This window comes from Dendronephthya gigantea, unplaced genomic scaffold, assembly GCF_004324835.1.
Source record: "Dendronephthya gigantea isolate DGI-Jeju-01 unplaced genomic scaffold, DenGig_1.0 000056F, whole genome shotgun sequence".
Classification (NCBI taxonomy): domain Eukaryota; kingdom Metazoa; phylum Cnidaria; class Anthozoa; order Malacalcyonacea; family Nephtheidae; genus Dendronephthya; species Dendronephthya gigantea.
The window spans coordinates 666,846-687,876 of NW_021163066.1; the positions used below are offsets into that span (position 1 = coordinate 666,846).

A 21,031-nucleotide genomic window follows, 5' to 3' on the forward strand; every position below is an offset into this window, starting at 1 on the left:
AATGTAATCTTCATGAGTCAAACATATAATTAAGTCATCGTGAGTCAGGGGTGCACTTCAGAAATACGCATTTAAGGACAAACTACTTAAGCATCGGATGTCCTTCAACATGCAATATATTTCAAAACTTTAAACAATCTCAAAGTATTTTATTGCTCGTTCAAGAGTAAGACGTATTTGCATTCATTTGTATTCATTCAACTACCAAATGGTTGCCAAAACAAACCCAAATGTTTTCGTAAACAACTGACTCAAAACTCCAAAAGGATGAAGACATTGACTATAATGGCAAAATGGGATATCGTGTCGAAATTTTATAAATGTTTCTGGGTGTTTTAAAAGGTATAAACACTTGTTTGGGAGGGAAACACTTCAGTGATGAAATGAATCATCAAAGTAGGTCATCCTTAGAAAACATTAACATAAGAAATAACTCAAACATATGGATGTAATGGGAAGTTTTAGTTTTGAAAGTCTTAACTGACAAACTAAGACCCGAAAAAGATTGTAATAGTTACGACATCAAAGCTAAGATTTAGGTCAAAGATCAAGGCAACGTTTGGGGTTAGAAAAAGTCGGGATTAAGATTAAACTTAGTATTAGGCAGTTAGGATAAGTTATGGTTTAGATCTGATTTTAGATTGGGGTTAGCTAAGTTGAGAATTAAGTCACGAGAAAGAATATAATAAACTACCCTTACCTCACGATGCATTTTGTTCAATTGACTGAGTCTGTTTTTTCTTTCTAAACATAAAGATTAGGAATTAATTTGACTTATCATCGAGTTACGTTAATGATTGCTAACACAGGTATGCTCCATGACAGATTAGATTTTTTCTAGGAGATGCAATTGCTATGAAAGTGACCTAATGAATAAAGTTTCGCGAGGTCGTCTGATTCATGGTTAAAAAATTGTTATCATAACTGTTTATACACTTTGATTTGGTTGCTTCCTGGAGTCTCGGATCCTTGTGCGATTGTCATAGTACTTCAATTACAATCGAAAGAATTTCATTTAAATAATTGCCGTATAGTTAATTACAAATTTATGACCCGATAGAAGACACATACAGGAATTAGCTTAAACATTCACGTCTGATCTAATGGAGTTATCTCTGAGTTATCCTGTATAAATATAGTTAGTTTAGTTTAGGTTTCCTCCTGTAGTAACACTGGATCAATAAGAGATGATCCTTACTGGATTTCTAGGAAGAATAGTTTAGAACTGATAGAGCTATCCAGTATAAATAAAGTTAGCTTAGTTTAGGTTTCCTCCTGTAGTAACACTGGATCAATAAGAGATGATCTTTACTGGACCTCTAGGAAGAACAGTTTAGAACTGATACAGCTATCCAGTATAAATAAAGTTAGTTTAGTTTAGGTTTCCTCCTGTAGTAACACTGGATCAATAAGAGATGATCCTTACTGGACCTCTAGGAAGAACAGTTTAGAAATGACAGAGCTATCCAGTATAAATAAAGTTAGTTTAGTTTAGGTTTCCTTCTGTAGTAACACTGGATCAATAAGAGATGATCCTTACTGCACCTCTAGGAAGAACAGTTTCGAATTAAATTTTCGTTTGCAGATGAAATTAAATGAAAAATGCTCCAATGCTGGCTAACATAAAGAAATATTGACGGGTATATTTGTTATGATTTAATGAGTAATATCATTTCCTTTAGCTCTGCTGATAGGCTTGATGAAACGGTGGGAACCCCACAGAGCGCGTAAAACTGGTTTTGGCATACGCCCTTGAACGAACTCTTTGATATTTGACACGAACGTATGCAAACGACAAACGCACACGACTTGTGGATTACAAGAGTGCAAGAGTAGGATAATGAAGCTAACAGGATGTTGACAACATGCAATCCGTTTAAAACATAATAGTTTCCTTGTTTCATATAGTTTAAAGCAGGAAATCAGATGCTCTATCAATGTGGTGTGTTTCTTTTTTTATTTGATACATGACGTGTCACCTTTATGCCGGAGTATTGTTCCGCACGAACGACTCACACCACGAAACAAACTCTGAATATCATTTTGAAAACTAACTCGTGTTTCAGTCTCTGTAGACCTGTAACGCTTAATAGAAAATTCCATCTTTAAGGGAACGACATCATCAAAATAACTGCTTTCAAATAAAATTGCATTCGGTAACACACAGCCCTTTCACTCTTTTTTGAACTTGAATGAACTTATGCAAAGATCTGGGCACTGACAGAAGAGTGTTGGGCAGGTGTTAAAGAATCTTTTGAATAAAGACGCTGGTTTTCGGAAAGTGATACAATGATGAAATCTTAGGGGATTGAAATAGTTTAGCATTTTACGAGCATTGCTAAATGGTACAAAATCCTGAAAAAACTCTTAGGCATTCTGGGGTCTGCCTTTACGAGAAAACCTTACCCAAAGTTTCGTAGTAACCAGGAATCGCCTCTGCCAAACAAACCCGACCAATAAGAACACTTTACAATGTTTTCTTCGATACAAGTCATTAGGGTGATAATTGTGCATGTGTTTGCAGTAGAAACAGGATATATTATGCCACGGTAACTACATTTCAGACTAGAAAATTACATCTCCACCCCTTTAAGGTCATTTCAGGCATTCAGGCCGTTTCAGACATCCGCACTGCAATAAAACTCCTCTTTGAAATTACATTTTATGACCCACAATCACGAATTACCATACCGAATTGCCTTTAAGTTTGTTTATACTGGATAGCTCTATCAGTTCTAAACTGTTCTTCCTAGAGGTCCAGTAAGGATCATCTCTTATTGATCTAGTGTTACTACAGGAGGAAACCTAAATTAAACTAACTTTATTTATACTGGATAGCTCTATCAGTTCTAAACTGTTCTTCCTTGAGGTCCAGTAAGGATCATCTTGCAGATATCGATTACTGTATTTTCAATCACAATTACAATCATAGTAGTAAATATCGTAGCTCGTTCGACAAAACGTATAGTTATATATTACAATCCAGCCATCATAATTGTACATGCTCAATTTTTCCTCTACCCCTTGTAGCAAAACACCACACTCGATTCAATGATGATGCATGAGGTGTAATGACAAAATCACTAGCCGAAACTATCTCCAGGTAACGGAGAAGAAAACTATTCAATATTGAAGCGAGCTACTAGAATCAGCTTAAGTATCTCATGATATGGAAACGATAAAAGATAACCGTTTCAGCAGAACTAAACGTGATAATTGCACAACAAATACACGAACAATATACCGACCATAACAACAGATTGTTTAATTCAATCGCAGAACGGTTACTGCGAGAACTAGATTATGTTATGATTCAAAAATGTTCAAAACAAAATGTTTCTCATGGTCGAAATTGCAGAGGTTAAATTCTAGAAAGGGCTGATGGAGGTATCATAGTATAATTGCTTCCCAGGTTTCTTTTTAACAAACAAACTGGACTTATAAGGAAGACGCTCTTAATTGCCTCTTAAGATAACAGAATCTAAACTAGTGGAATTTTCTAGCACAAATTTCGTTCAATTAAATCCTTCTGATGGTAACAACTGCATCTAAATGAAGTTCTTTAGTTTAGGTTTCCTACTGTAGTAACACTGGATCAATAAGAGATGATCCTTACTGGACCTCTGGGAAGAACAGTTTAGAACTGATACAGCTATCCAGTATAAATAAAGTTAGTTTAGTTTAGGTTTCCTCCTGTAGTAACACTGAATCAATAAGAGATGATCCTTACTGGACCTCTAGGAAGAACAGTTTAGAACTGATAGAGCTATCCAGTATAAATAAAGTTAGTTTAGTTTAGGTTTCCTCCTGTAGTAACACTGAATCAATAAGAGATGATCCTTACTGGATCTCTAGGAAGAACAGTTTAGAACTGATAGAACAAGCTTCTTTAAAATTATTTTACAGTAGCGGCCTGATATAGCCACGTTTTTAAAAGAAACAAAAACAACCAGAAATCCATCTTCACAAAACTTCACGCAATGCATGCACCGTACACCTCATCTTCTTACTTAAAATAGCGAAAAGATAAAAGTTCCGCAGATCGTTTTGAAAATCCTATTACGAAAATCGTCGAATGCATTCCATTTTGTGACGACAACAAAGAAAGCATTTGTCACAATGGATATATGTATGGTACACGAGTTACAAAAGTTTGCCTACTTCTGAAATAGACTTGCTTTACGCGCCAAAAATTTATGAATTATGTAAAACAATTTGCCGTTGATCTAGTTCGTGTTTGTCTATTGCGAGTAGGCAATCCCGTTGTTGTTAAAAATAATCAGCTTGCAAGTCAACAAGATTAAACTTATAAGTCTTAATCCTTTCAATCAAGCACGATATCTGCAAGTTTGTACAACTCCTATAGACTCGTTCAAATTTTCAACTCGAAATAACTGCTTCGTTCATGGATATACCAGAACTTCTTACATAAACGGTAATAGGGACTACATATGCTGCTATACATCTAGCTATCCATCGTTTCTTTGCGCAAGGCGTTGAGAAACTGACGAATTTACGATCTTAACTTTTGTTCATGCTGTGTGGCCGCATGATGTATCCCTATAGCGAGTCCTAGGCGGGAAATCGTAATTGACTTGATAGCACCATGAAAGACGTGCGAACAATACGAGCGACACATGAGAGTTTGACAACAAAGAGTTTTGACAAAGATGTGATCAAAATTAAATCAAATAAAAACCTCAAGCGACTGTGAATTTGGTACAACAAAGCATTGGGGGGTATATAAAACAGTGTCCTAACCTTGCTATATGACTTTGCTGGGAAACTGCTGAGCGTGGCAGTGACATACAATGAGTTTATTTTCAATATGTCATAATTGGCTAAGCGATTTCCTGCCTAGAATATTTCAATTGGTTTCTACGCCCCACACAGCTTCGCTAATTATGCTGACTATAAATTACGCTGGGTTTAAAGAATCAAGCCACATTACGGCGGATCGCTTCATCAAGAAGAGACTGAGCTTAAAACGAAATACTTGCCAAAGTGATGACCGTTTTCCCGCCGAACGATACTAACGTGGATTCCAGAACAGTCGACGGTGAATTCACGAACACGAGTGTCATCAAGAAGATGAGCGAATGGAACAAAGTTATGACGGCTGAAGAGCATCAATTTGTGACAAAACTAGAGCATACGCGAGAGGAACCAAGCGACAGGGATTCGAAAGTACAAAGCCTCGACGAAGAAGATATTTCATCCAACGAATGCGAAGTGAAATCGTCCCAAAACGAAGCGACGACGAAGACAGAGAGCTCCGATGCCGATACGAAACCTTCCCACTCGTATATAGCTTTGATTGCCATGGCTATTCTGAGTAAACCAAGCAAGAAAGTTCTGCTGGGTGATATCTACAGCTACATCTCAGAAAATTTCCCTTACTATCGAAGCAAAGACAAGAGCTGGCGAAACAGCATTCGACACAATCTCTCGCTAAACGAATGCTTCATAAAAGCTGGACGCAGCGAAAATGGCAAAGGGAACTACTGGGCTGTGCATCCGGCAAACGTGGAGGACTTTGCAAACGGGGATTTTCGTAGAAGAAGAGCAAGACGCAGGGTGAGGAAGAGCCATTCCTTGTGCACAAGATACGGAAGCATCCCATATCAACAGCACGCTTTCCTAAACTATCGCTCGCCTGTGGACCCATATCTTGCACCATCCACGTACTATCTCACGCCGTTCAATTTACCGAACTGTGTCCGTAAGAACAATTTTGGAATCGATAGTCTTCTCTCGCCAGCAAGGGTGCCTCTAACGAGCGGACTTCAGAACCCGATGGAGTATACTACATCAGCGTCGATTTGTCAGTCGGCCATGATGAGGGCTGCCTACACGCAAGGTCAGTCTTTTGCGTCGGGAACTCATCAAGCCTTATCTTACCCGGCTATGATTAACGACAATCCTAGTGAGAGTTGGCATGAGACTTGGAAAAAACTGAAAGCGAAATTTCAAACTTAGAACTTTGATGAACATTATATGTTAGTTGTATTGTAGAAGAAATAAAAGGCGTATTTATGAACAAAATATATATTTTAAGAGATGATATCTCAAACGATATACGTGGGTGTCACAATAGACTGTAATGGTTCGTGTCTTACTTAACTACCTGCATGCATGAAAAAGAAGATTTTTAACAACAAGTTTATGACCGTCTGGTCCTTTCACGAAAGCTTCAAAGCGAAGGATCTTCGATTGAAAGAAAGCCGGTTTCATTAAAAAAAAACACTTTTCAAGTAGATCTGACAAACAACAAAGCGATTGAATCGCATATCCGCGTTGTAATCCAAAAGCCGTGTCATGAATGTGCATTTGTGACCGAAAATTTGAACAAAAATACCGAGGCTTTCGGTGTTAAAACACGATACACTAATTACCCGTCGATAAAGATTTTATCGGATGATTCAAGAATTGAAGATGATTTCCATAATTTGTTGCCTTGAATCCAGTCAACGAAACATTACTCCTGTTCATCTGCTTTCCTTAGGAACAAAAGAATTTAAAAACATCGAAAATAGAGTCGTTCAAAGATAAAATTATTTCCTCACATCTCATTCCTAATTACGACTGCATCTATAAGAACCGATTAGAATCTAACTGTGTACAAACTTTCACTTTTCAAATTCATGTTTGCAGGCTTTTGGATTAAACGGAGAAACTTTAATTAAAGTTTTCGTTAGTATATTTATATAAGCTGTTTGCCGCGGCATTTTTCCTCGTTAAGAACTTGAAATAAGACGGACGAATGTATAAAACCTTCAAAGGAGTGATATTTTCAAGAGCTTGATTATAAATGATATCCTGTTTGCATAAAAGCCTTGGTAAACATATATAGTCATAGATGGCAATCTTCACTGTATAAACACTAACTTAAAGTAGATTAATCCGGCCTTGTCATATATTTATTTAGCTTAGTGTCAAATTAATGTTAGAAATGCGCTTACCAAACGCTAAAACGACACACAGAGACACGCGACCATACAGCGATACAAAGATTGTGGCCCGTGTTGAGAAATATATCAAAATTCGTATCAAAATTTTAAAATATATTACATTTGTACAATTGTATGAAATATATAGACACGGGATGCCGGGAAACTTCTAGACTAGATATATCTAAATGTAATTAGTACGGAAAGTCAACACAATATGTTTGCTCAAAAAGTTAAGATAAATAAACACAGATTATAACTGAATGACCACCTTGTTTGCAGATAAATTTGTCGACCTAATTTAACATCTTATAAATAATCTAGAACAACGCGATACTCGGCGTGGCCGTTGTCATGCATGCTGAGCTTTTAATTCGAGTTATATTTTTCGTTTTTAAAACAAATTTGAAAACCGCAAACAAGCTTAGCGCCGTTTATGTCATGGTTAGAATGAAAATAGATAGAAGCATCACAATTAGGCCCAATGCAGTGGGATTTCTATGAGTATTTACAAGCGATAGCAACGATAAAGTTCTTGGATATTGTGGAGTCTCACGCGTACAGCTTCGTTTGTGATATAAAATATATTGGATGGGACAATCTTGTGTAGTGTTCTTTGAATATAATCAAGGGGTTATTAACAAATAATTAGCAGCTGCCCTGAAGTTACAGTTTTATCCTTAAATTGTTTCCTGAGTATCTTAAAACGACAAGTTTAATCCCAGCGCTGGGGTTAGACTTTTATGACCCGGCACAGAGTGCTCACCTTTGCACGAACGAAACAGACTGTGAATAAATATACTTTCCTTTTTTGGCAGAGTTTTCAAACAAGCATCGAGAGAGATGCTTCGTTTTTCAATAAGTCAATAAGAGGAAACAACAGCACTTGTTCATTGTGTGATGACTGATGCATGTAGGTCTGATATTTCGTTTCGTATGTATATATAGTTTTGCAAGTATCCTTAAAACGCAAATTAAACAATACATATAGACTGTTTTAAGTTTAGAATTAGGTGTTTGCGCGGTGTATATTTATACTTGAGATTGTATGAAACAGTTTGAGATATTTTGAATTTAATTATTGTCTAAATATGCATGCAAAACACGTACATTAAACAAACGAGGCAAATGGAAGCAAAGGATATATAAACGGTTTTGAATTAAAATGTAAATAAATTTAAAGTATTGCTTCTCACCTATAAACACTTCAATACAATATTTCATTAAACGATATTTAATGACAGATACTGAGTAACACAAACTGGATGAGTAGGGTATAATATATGAGTTGTTTCAATTGACAATTCGTATAAAGTGAGAATGAAATCAAACACATGCGTGCAGGCAAAATACAGAAATATTGTCTGGACAGGAAGGCTCAGAATAGCTAATTTAACTAACTAGATTTAAAACTCCATTGGGAGAGAGTTTGGTTTATTTTCAGGCAAAGTTATAATAGGCTTACGCCACCAAGAACCAACAAACTTAAGTCGCCTGCATGCATGTATGCATGAGAACTAGCACATATTGAATTTCCGAAAAGAGTTAACTTAAGCTTTTTGAGTTCGACTCTTACAATAAGCATTATTAATTGATCAATATATTTATATTGAAATACACCGACCTAAAATAGCTGTGTCATTACAGCATTTACAATATAATAATATAACTGCATGCATGCATATCTCTGTATGATTTCTGTAAATAAAAAGATATATAGTATTCATACGCATGCATGCACCGACCCAGAACTTAGACAAAAATTTTTTTAAAAAATGCATGAAAAGAGCTTTTAATGCTTACATTCAAGGGCAATGCATGTAAAAGGTATATTACATGACAAGTTTTTATATTAGTTGTGCTTTTTTCTAAGAGTGTAAGCTTATAATAGACAATAGCTCTCCGTAACCAAAGATACTTTACTTCACTAACCAATATATATATATTAATCAAATAGCGTCTTATACATGCATGAACGAAAAGAAAGAAAAATTCATTTGCAAAGATTCTCAAATATCGTGCAAAGTTTACGATAATTCTTTGCCTCGATTTATTTATGGTCGGCAATGATACGATGAAATTCATCAAAAGAAACCTAAGATACAGGTAGGTAATGCATGTGAAAGGAGTGCAGAATATAAATACACGTGCCGTTAAAACCTCGTATATAAAACATCATTTATACTGGATAGCTCTATCAGTTCTAAACTGTTCTTCCTAGAAGTCCAGTAAGAATCATCTCTTATTGATCCAGTGTTACTACAGGAGGAAACCTAAACTAAACTAACTTTATTTATACTGGATAGCTCTATCAGTTCTAAACTGTTCTTCCTAGAGGTCCAGTAAGGATCATCTTTTATTGATCCAGTGTTACTACAGGAGGAAACCTAAACTAAACTAACTTTATTTACACTAGATAGCTCTATCAGTTCTAAACTGTTCTTCCTAGAGGTCAAGATACGTACTATATAGTTACTATATATACACGTTGTTCTTTCCAGAAGAATTTCTAAGATAATACATCTGCATAATATATGAAGCAAAATATATGAAATGATCGAAAGGACGTGCAGGTGGTAACTAAGTTTTCAACAGAAAGGTCAAAACCATTACGAAACAATTGAATGAACAGAAATCATTACTCCATTAATATGTGTTTTATAGATCTGTCGGTCATTCAGACGCCTGGAGGAAGGCTGGCTCTCCGCTTTAATTAGATTACTGCATTTGTTTAATTGTCGGTATACTACAAATTTAAAAATTGTGTCTCCCATACGTTTGTTTGAGTCCGTAACAATGCGAGTATAGCCGAGAAATTGAAACTTGCTTTATATCGCATGCAGTTGAGCAATGTTTTATATGCAGTTTGTTTACAGATTTCAACAACGCCAGTTGATGTGATATTTTCAAAACAACTATTCCTCATGAATGGCCAATAATTTAGATGTCCATCATATGCATCTAACTCATGTTATTACCGTATAAAAACCCGTAATCACCAGCCTGCTCTCAATAGAATTTGACGCACTGATTTAGGACACTACCTTTTGAGAATTGAAATGTTTATCTGCATATATCAATTTCATAACCTGATATAATAAATCCAATGTACAGAGTTTGGCTAGGTCCCAATCACTTGAAGTACATTACCCAATGCTGATATAATCCGACCGAACTTAAAACTCCACAATCCAATTAGGTCGAAGGTATTATAGAAAAAGATCAGAGTTTAAAGGTTCCGAAATATCAAACTTTGAAATACATCCGCGTTTGGGTCGCGTGAGTTTAAATCTTGTCAGAATTTTGAGGTAAATCAACTCGATGTGATGTTTTTTATGTTTGAGGTGAAGCTCGTGGGATTCGAAGAAAAGTTGAGGTTTTCTGGTGACACAGAAGGCACCATATGCATTGAAAGCAAGCATCGGTAAGAAAATGTTCGAAATATATTATATATTGCGAACAAAATGAGTGTTTCTACCTTACTCTCATCAAATATTCATGTTTCAAAGATCGAAATGAAACTGCCAACCGAGTGACGTCACGATATAAGATGAATACGATCATTTCATTGGCCAAGAAGGCAACCTATGACCAAATACGACGTAAACAGAAGATATAGCTTACACACTCATTTCGGGACAGAAATGAGCAATCAGTATATTGCTTTGTGCGTCTCTAACGAGCAGAAATAAAAGCCGTTTGATAGGGACTAAAAAGCAAACTAAATCCCACTCGCTGGGGTCAGGTGATAACCACATGATACGAATTCCCAAGGATTCAGAAATGGGAACAAAAAACAGCGCATTTTTTGAGATATTGCCAAATGACTGTAGTTACAATAATGAATAAATGTCAAACAGATATTTGAACTCTTGAAAAACCGGTAAAAGGCACTCAAGTCAAGCCTTAATTATTCTTAACCTATGTTAAAAGCACTGCCGGTTAGAACCGTTCAAAGTGACAGAGAGTACATTCAAATTGCGTGTAACGAGAAGTCGACAGTTAAAGATCTTTCAAAGCGGATAAGTTATTATTTATATCTGCTGTCTGTCTTGCAAAACACGCAAGTATTACAAGAGGTATTTCCTTTGTCTTATTTCACAAATTGTTTTATGCGTGGTTGGTGTTATTATCGCAAAGTATTTGTCGCGATGTTGTGGTGGGAACATCAAGAGATCGCATTTTTCTGCAGTCAACCTTGACTGCCAATAGCAACCTTTGTCGAAACTCTGATCTGAAAACAAGGACTGGATTGCGGATGAGGTAGACGGAGGCGATATTAAGTATGGCCACCACGAACTGTTGTATTATGAATGAATTATGAGGGTAGCTATAATTGGTCTAGAAAGGTTAGAGGCTAGAGAATTCAACCTTGGCCTCACGATTTGCTGTGGTAAATCCGCGCTGTTTATGGTAATAAATATTGTATGTACATACCTTGAAAGAATCAAAACTAACTGTTACTTTTTCACCTCAGCAACGTTCCATCATAACTAACTCCTACAAAAACAAAGAATTGTGGACATAAGAGATGATCTTTAGAACTGATAGAGCTATATATATATCCACATTATCCAGGAAATAAAGTTAGTTTAGTTTACGTTTCCTCCTGTAGTAACACTGGATCAATAAGAGATGATCGATCCTTACTGGACCTCTTGGAAGAACAGTTTAGAACTGATAGAGCTATCCAGTATGAATAAAGTTAGTTTAGTTTAGGTTTCCTTCTGTAGTAACACTGAATCAATAAGAGATTATCCTTACTGCACCTCTAGGAAGAACAGTTTAGAACTGATAGAGCTATCCAGTATAAATAATGTTAGTTTTGTTCAGGTTTCCTCCTGTAGTAACACTGGATAAATAAGTGATGATCCTTACTGGACCTCTAGGAAGAACAGTTTAGAATTGCACAACATAAATAAATTTAGGTTCCCTTTTGCAGTAACAACATAGGAGAATGAGAAATATTATTAAAAATAACAGAAAAAAACTTTATCATTGAGCTATGGAATCTAGCTATCAAGGTCAGGAGGCAAGGTCAGGAGGAACGCTGTATAGTTTAATTTAATTTTGCTCTTCGTTTTGCATATTTAATAAACGGTCATCTGTGAAAACAACATGGAAAGTTCGACGACAAATTTCTCCTAATATCCTTCTGCAATTCTTTACAAAGAAACTCGTTTTAATATTTGTTTTCAAAGCCGAGTTATTTGAGGCCAATTTTGGTGAAAGAAACGGATCAATATGGGGTCAATTATCGTCGTGGAAACAACAGTGCCATTTAATATGCCACAAGACTGTGCCCTGTTGAGCTTTGGCTTACCCGAAAAACATACAAAAATAAGACACTAATTTGAATTTTACAAGCTGGATAATAGCTCCTTGCATTGCTAATTCTACAAGCGAAAAATCCTTGCTGAGGAGACTCAATAAAGATCGTCGCAAAAAACAATCATCATCTTTCCTCTAGTTTAGTTGGTTTTTATTAAAGAGATGACAAAATATGGCTATATATATTTGAACAATATTTAACAGGCTTCTCAATTTTAGATACTATCTATGCATAACAAAAATGGGTGTTTCAAATGAGAACAGAATTTAGAAACTTGTGTTGTGTAAACTATCTTTGTCGAGACAATTCTATAAGATGCAATTCTTCATTAAAGACAGACCGACTTTTCCATAATGAGAAAAAAACGACAGGAAGGTTTAAAGCGGTCTGATTCAAATGTATTGCTTTTTAATTTATTAACCGTTAATGAATATAACTAAACATTTGTAATTATCATAATTATATTCGAAGCAACACCTTATTGTTGGCACACAACTGATAAAGTTTCAAATTAACACCTTGCCCACGTTTGTCAAAATAGGCTAAACTAATTTGTGTAAAAGCTTTTAGAGAAAGCGTTCTCCCATATGCTTCGATCTCATCCAATTTCCCTTAATTCAGGAGCGTAAATCGCCTGGTTGTCTAGTTGTTTTGTCTCGCTGGTGTGCCACAATCTCGGGTTTTTTTTAATTTATTATTTATAATATTATTTTCTATTTATTTGCGCTAATGAGATGTGACAAAGTTTTATTATTAAGTAAAAAAAAACAAGACACTCTAACAAACGCACAAGAGAAAGCAGTATGCATGTATAATTATCGTTTGAGTGCTATAAACATGATGGACGATTCAGTGTTACTACAGGAGGAAACCTTACACTAAACTAACTTATACTGGATAACCCTATCAGTTCAAAACTGTTCTTCCTGGAGGTACAGTAAGGATAATTTCTTATTGATCCAGTGTTACTACAGGAGGAAACCTAAACTAAACTAACTTTATTTATACTGGATAGCTCTATCAGTTCTAAACTGTTCTTCCTAGAGATCCAGTAAAGATAATCTCTTATTGATCCAGTGTTACGACAGGAGGAAACCTAAATTAAACTAGCTCTATCAGTTTCCACCTGTTTTATTTAGAGGCCCAGTTAGGATAATCTTCTGAGCAAAAAAAAACTCGATATATTGTGTACATATGTAAGCTGAAGATTTTTCAAAGTTTGCTTCTTTCACTTTGGAAGATCGTTTTATAATATACTGATCAATTATATCGGCCTGGAATCACTATTTGTAACACAACTAACAGAAATGCATAGTCAACATGAAATTCTTTGACAACTTTATTAGAGTATTATGACAATGATAAATTTTCAATTTTTCATGAAAGTATGATTAACTTCCAATATAGTTACTAAATTTACACGAATCTTTCATTTCACCAATAGAAAGAACAGTTTAGAACTGATGGAGCTATCTAGTTAGTTTAGTTTAGGTTTTCTTCTGTAGTAACACTGGATCAATAAGAGATTATCCTTACTGGACCTCTAGGAAGAACAGTTTAGAACTGATAGAGCTATCCAGTATAAATAAAGTTAGTTTAGTTTGGGTTTCCTCCTGTAGTAACACTGGATCAATAAGAGATGATCCTTACTGGACCTCTAGGAAGAACAGTTTAAAAATGATAGAGCTATCCAGTATAAACAAAGTTAGTTTAGTTTAGATTTCCTCCTGTAGTAACACTGGATCAATAAGAGATGATCCTTACTGGACCTCTAGGAAGAATAGTTTAGAACAGATAGAGCTAAACGAAGTTAGTTGATGTAGTTTAGGTTTCCTAATAGGACGTTGGAGAAATCTAATTTGGTTCTATTCTATGGGAAAACATCATACTTGATTGTTGATATACAGTAATATCTCACTTTCAAAACTGGTAATAAAATACTTTGAGATTGTTTTGAGTTTCCAATATAGATATATTGAACCGGCAAAGATATCAGATTCTAAGTAGTTCCGCACGCATGTCTTAGTATTATCACAAAGTGAAACATCATAATATAACTCTTCTTTACCTATCCTAGATTACGTATCTTTTGTTTCAAGGATTGCCACAGTTACATAGCTGTTTAGCAGCCAGTAAGATACGGTACTTTCATTGTTGTCTGTGATATTGTTGCGGCTTGTTTCAAATTTTTTAACTGATATTGACACAAGTGCGCAGGAATGTTTTATATAGACAAAGTATAAACTTGCTAACGAAGTTTGTTAAAAATAGCTTATGAATATTTTTATGGAAGTGTTAAAGTGTTGTGAACAGAATAACAAAACGTGCAATATCAGAATGCAATTCTTAGTTCTTGGCAGTTGCAACCGTATGGCTCCTGCTTGTCATAATAACTTATATAACTTCACTTAAAAGTGAAGTCTTGAAATTTTGCGTGTGTTGTTCCCAGTACCCCAGCTTCAACGAAGCGAAGTGTTGACTCTGGCAGAAGCTGGACACGTGAGCTGCTTTTTCAGTGATATGCATTTTTATTGGATAACATTATACAGGAACAACTAAAAGTCAGATTACTTATAAATATCGATAATTCTTCACAATCACGTTTTTCACGTTTTTCTTCACAATTCTTCCGTCTTTAAGGACGATTTATCATATCAAATAAAAAACTACATTTAAGGGAAAAGAATGTTTATAATGATCTATACTCATCTGTCCTTCCTAATTGAAATTTCCGCCACAGGAAAGGGTTGCTACACAATAATTATCGTGAGAACTAGGGAGAAGCAGGGTTTTGATACAGAGCGTTTCAACACTCGTTTTAACTGACACTTCAGCAAACTCTTCCGTTGTTTATATATTATATTGCTCTAACCCAATCAGCAATATTGATTAAGAGTATGGTATTTGCTTTTATGAAGAACGCGATTAAGTTTAGTTCAGATTTACCCTTACGTGAGTAACGCTCGATTAAGAGGTGATTTGAAACCGATAGAACTATCCAGTATGAATAAAATTTAGTTTAGTAAATTTTAGGTTTCCTCCAGAGTCAACGCTGGATTATTTTGAGATTAGCTTTAGCGGACCTCAGAACTGTCTAGAATTGATGGAGCCATTCAGTATATATTAACAAAGTTAGTTTAGTTTATTTAGGTTTTCTCCTGTAGTAACACTGGATCAATAACAGATGATCAAGAAGAACAGTTTGAGCCATGCAATGCAAATAAAGTTGGTTTAATCCACCTTTAACACAAGAAAAAACCCACGAAATCTTTAATGTCCAATAAGTCAAGTAGAAAGCAATAAACGACGAAACTAAACTATTATCGATAACTGTATATTTCAATGAGTAGAACGACGCATATATACCAAGACATTGAGCAGTAGGCAGCGTGTCACCATTTGAATAGCTCAAAACCCACGAATACAAACAATTAAGTTTTTTTTAAAAACAACGTAAAACTTCAAATCTCAAGTGTATGAACTTCACACAGCACTCGACTAAAATTACCGCATGAATTTACGGTATGATAACCAGTATCACCAATATATTGGTGTGCGAGACATTTCAATCGAGAAAATGAAAACTTCATAACTTGTTTCGTGTTCAACACGAAATTGTTAAAGACGACAGTCTAGCTCTGGAAAGAGCACTCGTGATAGAGCTTCCCGCATAAATAAAGTTAGTTTAGTTTAGATTTCCTCCTGTAGTAACACTGGATCAATAAGAGATGATCCTTACTGGACCTCTAGGAAGAACAGTTTAGAACTGATAGAGCTTCCAGTATAAATAAAGTTAGTTTAGTTTAGGTTTCCTCCTGTAGTAACACTGGATCAATAAGAGATGATCCTTACTGGACCTCTGGGAAGAACTGTTTAGAACTGATAGAGCTATCCAGTATAAATAAAGTTAGTTTAGTTTAGGTTTCCTCCTGTAGAAACACTGGATCAATAAGAGATTATCCTTACTGGACCTCTAGGAAGAACAGTTTAGAACAAATAGAGCTATCCAGTATAAATAAAGTTAGTTTAGTTTAGGTTTCCCCTTGTAGTAACACTGGATCAATAAGAGATGATCCTTACTGTAACTCTAAGAAAAACAGTTTAGAACTGATGAGGTACCCAGTATCAATAAAGTTAGTTTATTTTAGGTTTCCTCCTGTAATAACACTGGATCAATAAGAGATGATCCTTACTGGACCTCTAGGAAGAAAAGTTTAAAACTGATAGAGCTATTCAGTATAAATAATGTCAGCTTAACTCTTTCCTGTTGTAACACTGCATATGGATTTATCAAATCATCATCAACACTTATGTAAAGAGCAGTTTAAGAATAATTAGTTTCTTCGGGGGAGGTCTGGGATCCACTCAAACACGTGTTCCTTATTGCTATATTATTACGGAATGTTTAGAGCAATTAAGGCTAATTATTAGGAATTTACTGTAAATATTTACCTAGTATGTAATTGATTTAGAACATTGGTGAAGAATAAGGTTGAATCCAGTTTAGCCTTATTAGGGAATGCTAAAAGATCAATATTAGAAAAGAAGAATAAGAAAAATAATAGGAAAGGAACGGATATCATGGTTTGAGAAGATATTACCACAAGAGTTTGAATTGAAACGATTTCTTTATTGCATATTCTCTTTAAAAATAAATAAAGCTGAATCGAAACTTTGAAACAAAGCCAATATCCTGCTTTATACAAACACACTAACACACGCAAACAAAACAAAGGATGACAGTGCTTCTTTGAAATGAAAATCCTTGTTTCGCAAGGCAGTGAAACCACGCATTTCACAAAAAAGGCAAAGAACACTCAAGGATTAGTGTTTATGATCGGGTAAATATGTTTAACATGAGAGTCCTTGGGAGGTGTGGGATCTGAGACCCCCGGGTGAAAGCACTTGTCTTGGTGTGGGGTAATAGTTTATGTTGTTACCATGAAGGATTTTTTTATGGTAAAAACTCCTCTAAGACACGCTTCTCGTAGCACTGTCAAAGTGCCGCATAGAAAGTCAATTAGATTGACTAATAGGGGAAACGGAGTAGGGGCACGCCTAGCGATACAAGGCATTTGAAAATATCTCGAAGGGGGTCTTGAAATTTAGCAGGCGGGGACTCATCTTTCATTCTAGAAACCCTGAATGTATTTGTTTCTCGTGGACATTAGTAGAACGTCATTCTAAGGACACAAATACTGGTGACACTTCACGAGGCATCTGATTATGCCCTATGTAAGTAGTTCATGGTAGTGAAACCAAAAAGGTCATCAATGTCAATGAACTTATTTTGTTTTTAGCTTCCAGGTGATTTCGCTCTTATTTTTTTGCCAATCAGCGCTCAGAAGGATTCGGTCGAAATGGAAATTCATTCTGTTGTATTTAATCGATTATATCTTCATGAAACGTGTCTAAATTTTTTGATTATGTTTAGTTATAAGAACTCTAGCTCTGACATAAATTTGAAAGCAAAATAACGTATATTTTAAGAGATATTAAGTTCTTACAACCAAAACATTTCAGATCACCTGGATATAACCAATGCTGGTCAGTGGCCTGTTGATGTAACCCTGATCTCAATCCTTATTTATTCCCAGTTCTTCATGTTTACCGCCACTGGAGCGATATGGTCTGTCCCTCGGGTTACACGCGAGCTACATTCGAGTTGCACGAGTCTGGCCCGCGAGTTAAATGCGAGCGAGTCTCGATTTAGACACAGACGATCCCGCGAGTTTAATGCGAAAAAACGCGCGAGATACACACGAGAGAAACTACGATTTGTACACGAGTAAAATAGTTTATAAAAGACCTGACGATTCCTCATTTATTCTGGGTTTTCCTAGTTTTAAAGATTGGCAGCCTAGAATTAAGCAATACGTTACATTACTTAGAGTCTAAGGAGAGCATTTTTAACACCGTTGGTCAAACTATATAATTATTTCTTATAGGTTACCTAATATTAGAGAGACTTGAGCCAAGAGAGACTTGAGCCAAGTCCTTCATTTGAAGTATATTAGAGTGTTATCATATGTTATCGACTCTGTTTGTTATCAACAATGCTTTATACGGCATTTATGTAAAGATTGCCTCGGATATGTGGACGAGGAATGCCCTAATAGGGAGTCCAGAAAGGCCTAATGCTTCAGAGGAAACGTCGAATACAGATACAACACGCCTTGAAAATTTCCAACCACCAACAATATATGTTTAAAAAAAACAGGAATCGCAAATATCTGCTTCAATAATTTGTATGGAATTGATTCATTTATCCAGACCAAACTAGAGTTATTTACATTAAAACATGATTAATACAGGTTTATTCTCTTCAATAGAGCTTAGCAAAACGCTGCGCTGATATCCAGGATATCTTGCAAAAGAAAACTGTGAAAAATTATTCTCCGCCTATTCGGGTCAAAGTGTTACTCATTGGGCGGCACAGCGTCTTCGCTTGCAATTGCGTAGAGACATGACGTCTGGTCAGAGATCGCAACCTACGATAAAACTGGCGTTATTTCCACGTCAAAACGTCACGTTCACACGGAAGGCACAGCAAAAGGAAGGAATTGCATTTTGAATTGGAGTAGATTTACAGTGGGTGGAAAATGCTCGAATGATTCAACATGGTTGCCATGCACAAAGAGCAGAAAGAAGCGTAAAAGAAGAAGCTTAAATTCCACTATCAACAACCATAACGAATTTGCGAAGAATTTCGTTTACGTCGCTATAGCTACCTAGCAATGGATTTGTAAAGGAAAGATAATCATAAATTGCTGACTGATATTGTTGCTATCGTTAATATATTTGTTTCTAAAACGTCTTCAGCTTAAATCAAAGAAAACTTTCATGGACAACATTTAAAGGAGTTTTTTGTTTGATTTTTAGGGAAGTTTAATAAAGGCATGTGTTTGTTAAAGTTAAAGTGTTTTGTTTTGCCAGTAAATTCTTAGCTGTTGAAATCAACAACAGTCATCCACATCACGTTGGGTTGTTATATCATAAGAAGTTGAGACTTTCGAATAACACAACATGACATAATCGTGACGTAATCTCTTTAAGGTTTCTCGCGTTCATTTACACATACACTCCCTCTAGTTCTGTACAACATCAGATCTAACCATGCTTAACTCAGTCAACTGAGAGAGAACACAAGAGAGACTTAACTCTACTCACATGAGTTCTGTACAACATCAGATCACTTTAAGGCAGCTCTCATTCAAGAACATGTACCACCTTTGCATGATCTAACCATGCTTAACTCAGTCAATTGAGGGAGAACACAGGAGAGACTTCACATGAGTTCTGTACAACATCAGATCACTTTAAGGCAGCTCTCATTCAAGAACATGTACTACCTCTGCATGATCTAACCATGCTTAACTCAGACAACTGAGAGAGAACACAGGAGAGACTTAACTCTACTCACATGAGTTCTGTACAACATCAGATCACTTTAAGATGGCCCTCATTCATGAACAACATGTAGCACCTCTGCATGATTCAAATGAGATAAAAAACAAGGAGAACATTGCTTAAATTCTGCACAATAATAACACCGCGGTGGTCAGTGACGAATCACATTTATTTGTTCCATACTTGATTCGAAAAACAAACCTAAAAAACATTGCTTAATATTTGGAGAGCAGGTAAATATTTAAGGGCAGACATACAGTATTTATGATGGCGGCAAAGTTAATGAAATCAATCTGGCCGACGAAAATTATCTTCCTGGGAGTCTGGCAGGCGATATTAGAGAGCTGAGACTTTCATCGATTACAAGACTGCCGCAAAATATTGTGCAATGTATACAGCGGCAAATAATCAGTAGGAGGGACGAAGCATTTCGGAGGAGAAGAGTAATGGTTGGTGTAGGCGGGTTTTGGGAAAAAGAAAATGCCAGAGGGTGGTCGGATGGGGGGAATTGGGGTGCATAGGGTGGGTGTTGGGGGAATCAATGTATTTAGGGTGTGGTATTGAAGAGAGGTGAATCGAGGTTGGGTGGAGTGTAGGGGTGGGACGATGTATAGGAGGGGGGATAGGTGAGGAAATAGGTGGGGATAGGTGAAGAAATAGGGGGGATATCAGAAGGTTGAAGTATTGCGAAAGAAAGTGATGTCTTTAGAGAGAAAGGCCACCCTCTTAATACGACACTTTAAAAGATGTCATATTCTTTGCTGTCAGAAAACATTAACATGAGACTTGCAAAAATCCACACAGAAGCACATGTCCAAACCATCCTGCTTGTTTACCCGCAACCCTCGCTCCAGAACCTGTTCATAAATATTGCTCAAATCTAGGTCTCTCTGGAGGTCCTTAACTATGAATGCAATGTCACCGCCAATCCATATATTTAGTGTGTGGTAATACAGGCCAAGTATTGATAGGTTTCTCGTAAACAAGTGCTGTTTATGCGGTTACTTTATATATTCTGTCAATGAGTTTATATAGGCCCAGTGTTAGGTTAATAGGCTGAAAGAAAGCAAAGATGAATACAGGTCTCCATAACGCTATGTATATAGGATATAGGGCAGAAAAACAATTTGGCATTTGTTTTGTGCTGAGGGTTTGACGTCAAACACATTGTAGTGTTTCCAATATTAGTTATCCCTATATTCATGACAGGAAATTTGAAATTTGTGATATTCCATTTTTATCGTTCTTTTAGTACGTAATATTATAGATAGTAATCTATAGATTTATTTATTTTAGCTTTATTAGAGGTTAAATGATTACTACAGCTTTTTACTGGATA

The 21,031-nt window shown here is 35.9% G+C and overlaps 2 protein-coding genes across 3 annotated transcripts in view; one reads left to right on the forward strand and one right to left on the reverse strand.

The window, feature by feature from the left end:
- Positions 1-21,031, reverse strand: part of LOC114529281 (vacuolar fusion protein MON1 homolog A-like) — a 43,488-nt gene that overhangs the window by 6,437 nt on the left and 16,020 nt on the right. For both annotated transcript variants that reach the window (XM_028551038.1, XM_028551037.1), the window contains exons 3-4: positions 11,388-11,450; positions 701-744 (exon numbers count right to left, since the gene is read on the reverse strand). The gene's annotated coding sequence lies outside the window, so the exon portion shown is untranslated. The remainder of the gene's footprint in view (positions 1-700; positions 745-11,387; positions 11,451-21,031) is intronic.
- LOC114529284 (fork head domain-containing protein FD5-like) lies at positions 4,944-7,189 on the forward strand. The gene has a single exon (XM_028551040.1). The coding sequence runs from the start codon at positions 5,008-5,010 to the stop codon at positions 5,977-5,979; it is 972 nt and encodes a 323-aa protein (XP_028406841.1). The 5' UTR covers positions 4,944-5,007; the 3' UTR covers positions 5,980-7,189.

What these genes read in the sequence shown, in the direction of transcription:
- LOC114529284 (XM_028551040.1), top strand. Translation starts at nt 5,008, where the DNA reads ATGACCGTTTTCCCGCCGAACGATACTAACGTGGATTCCAGAACAGTC.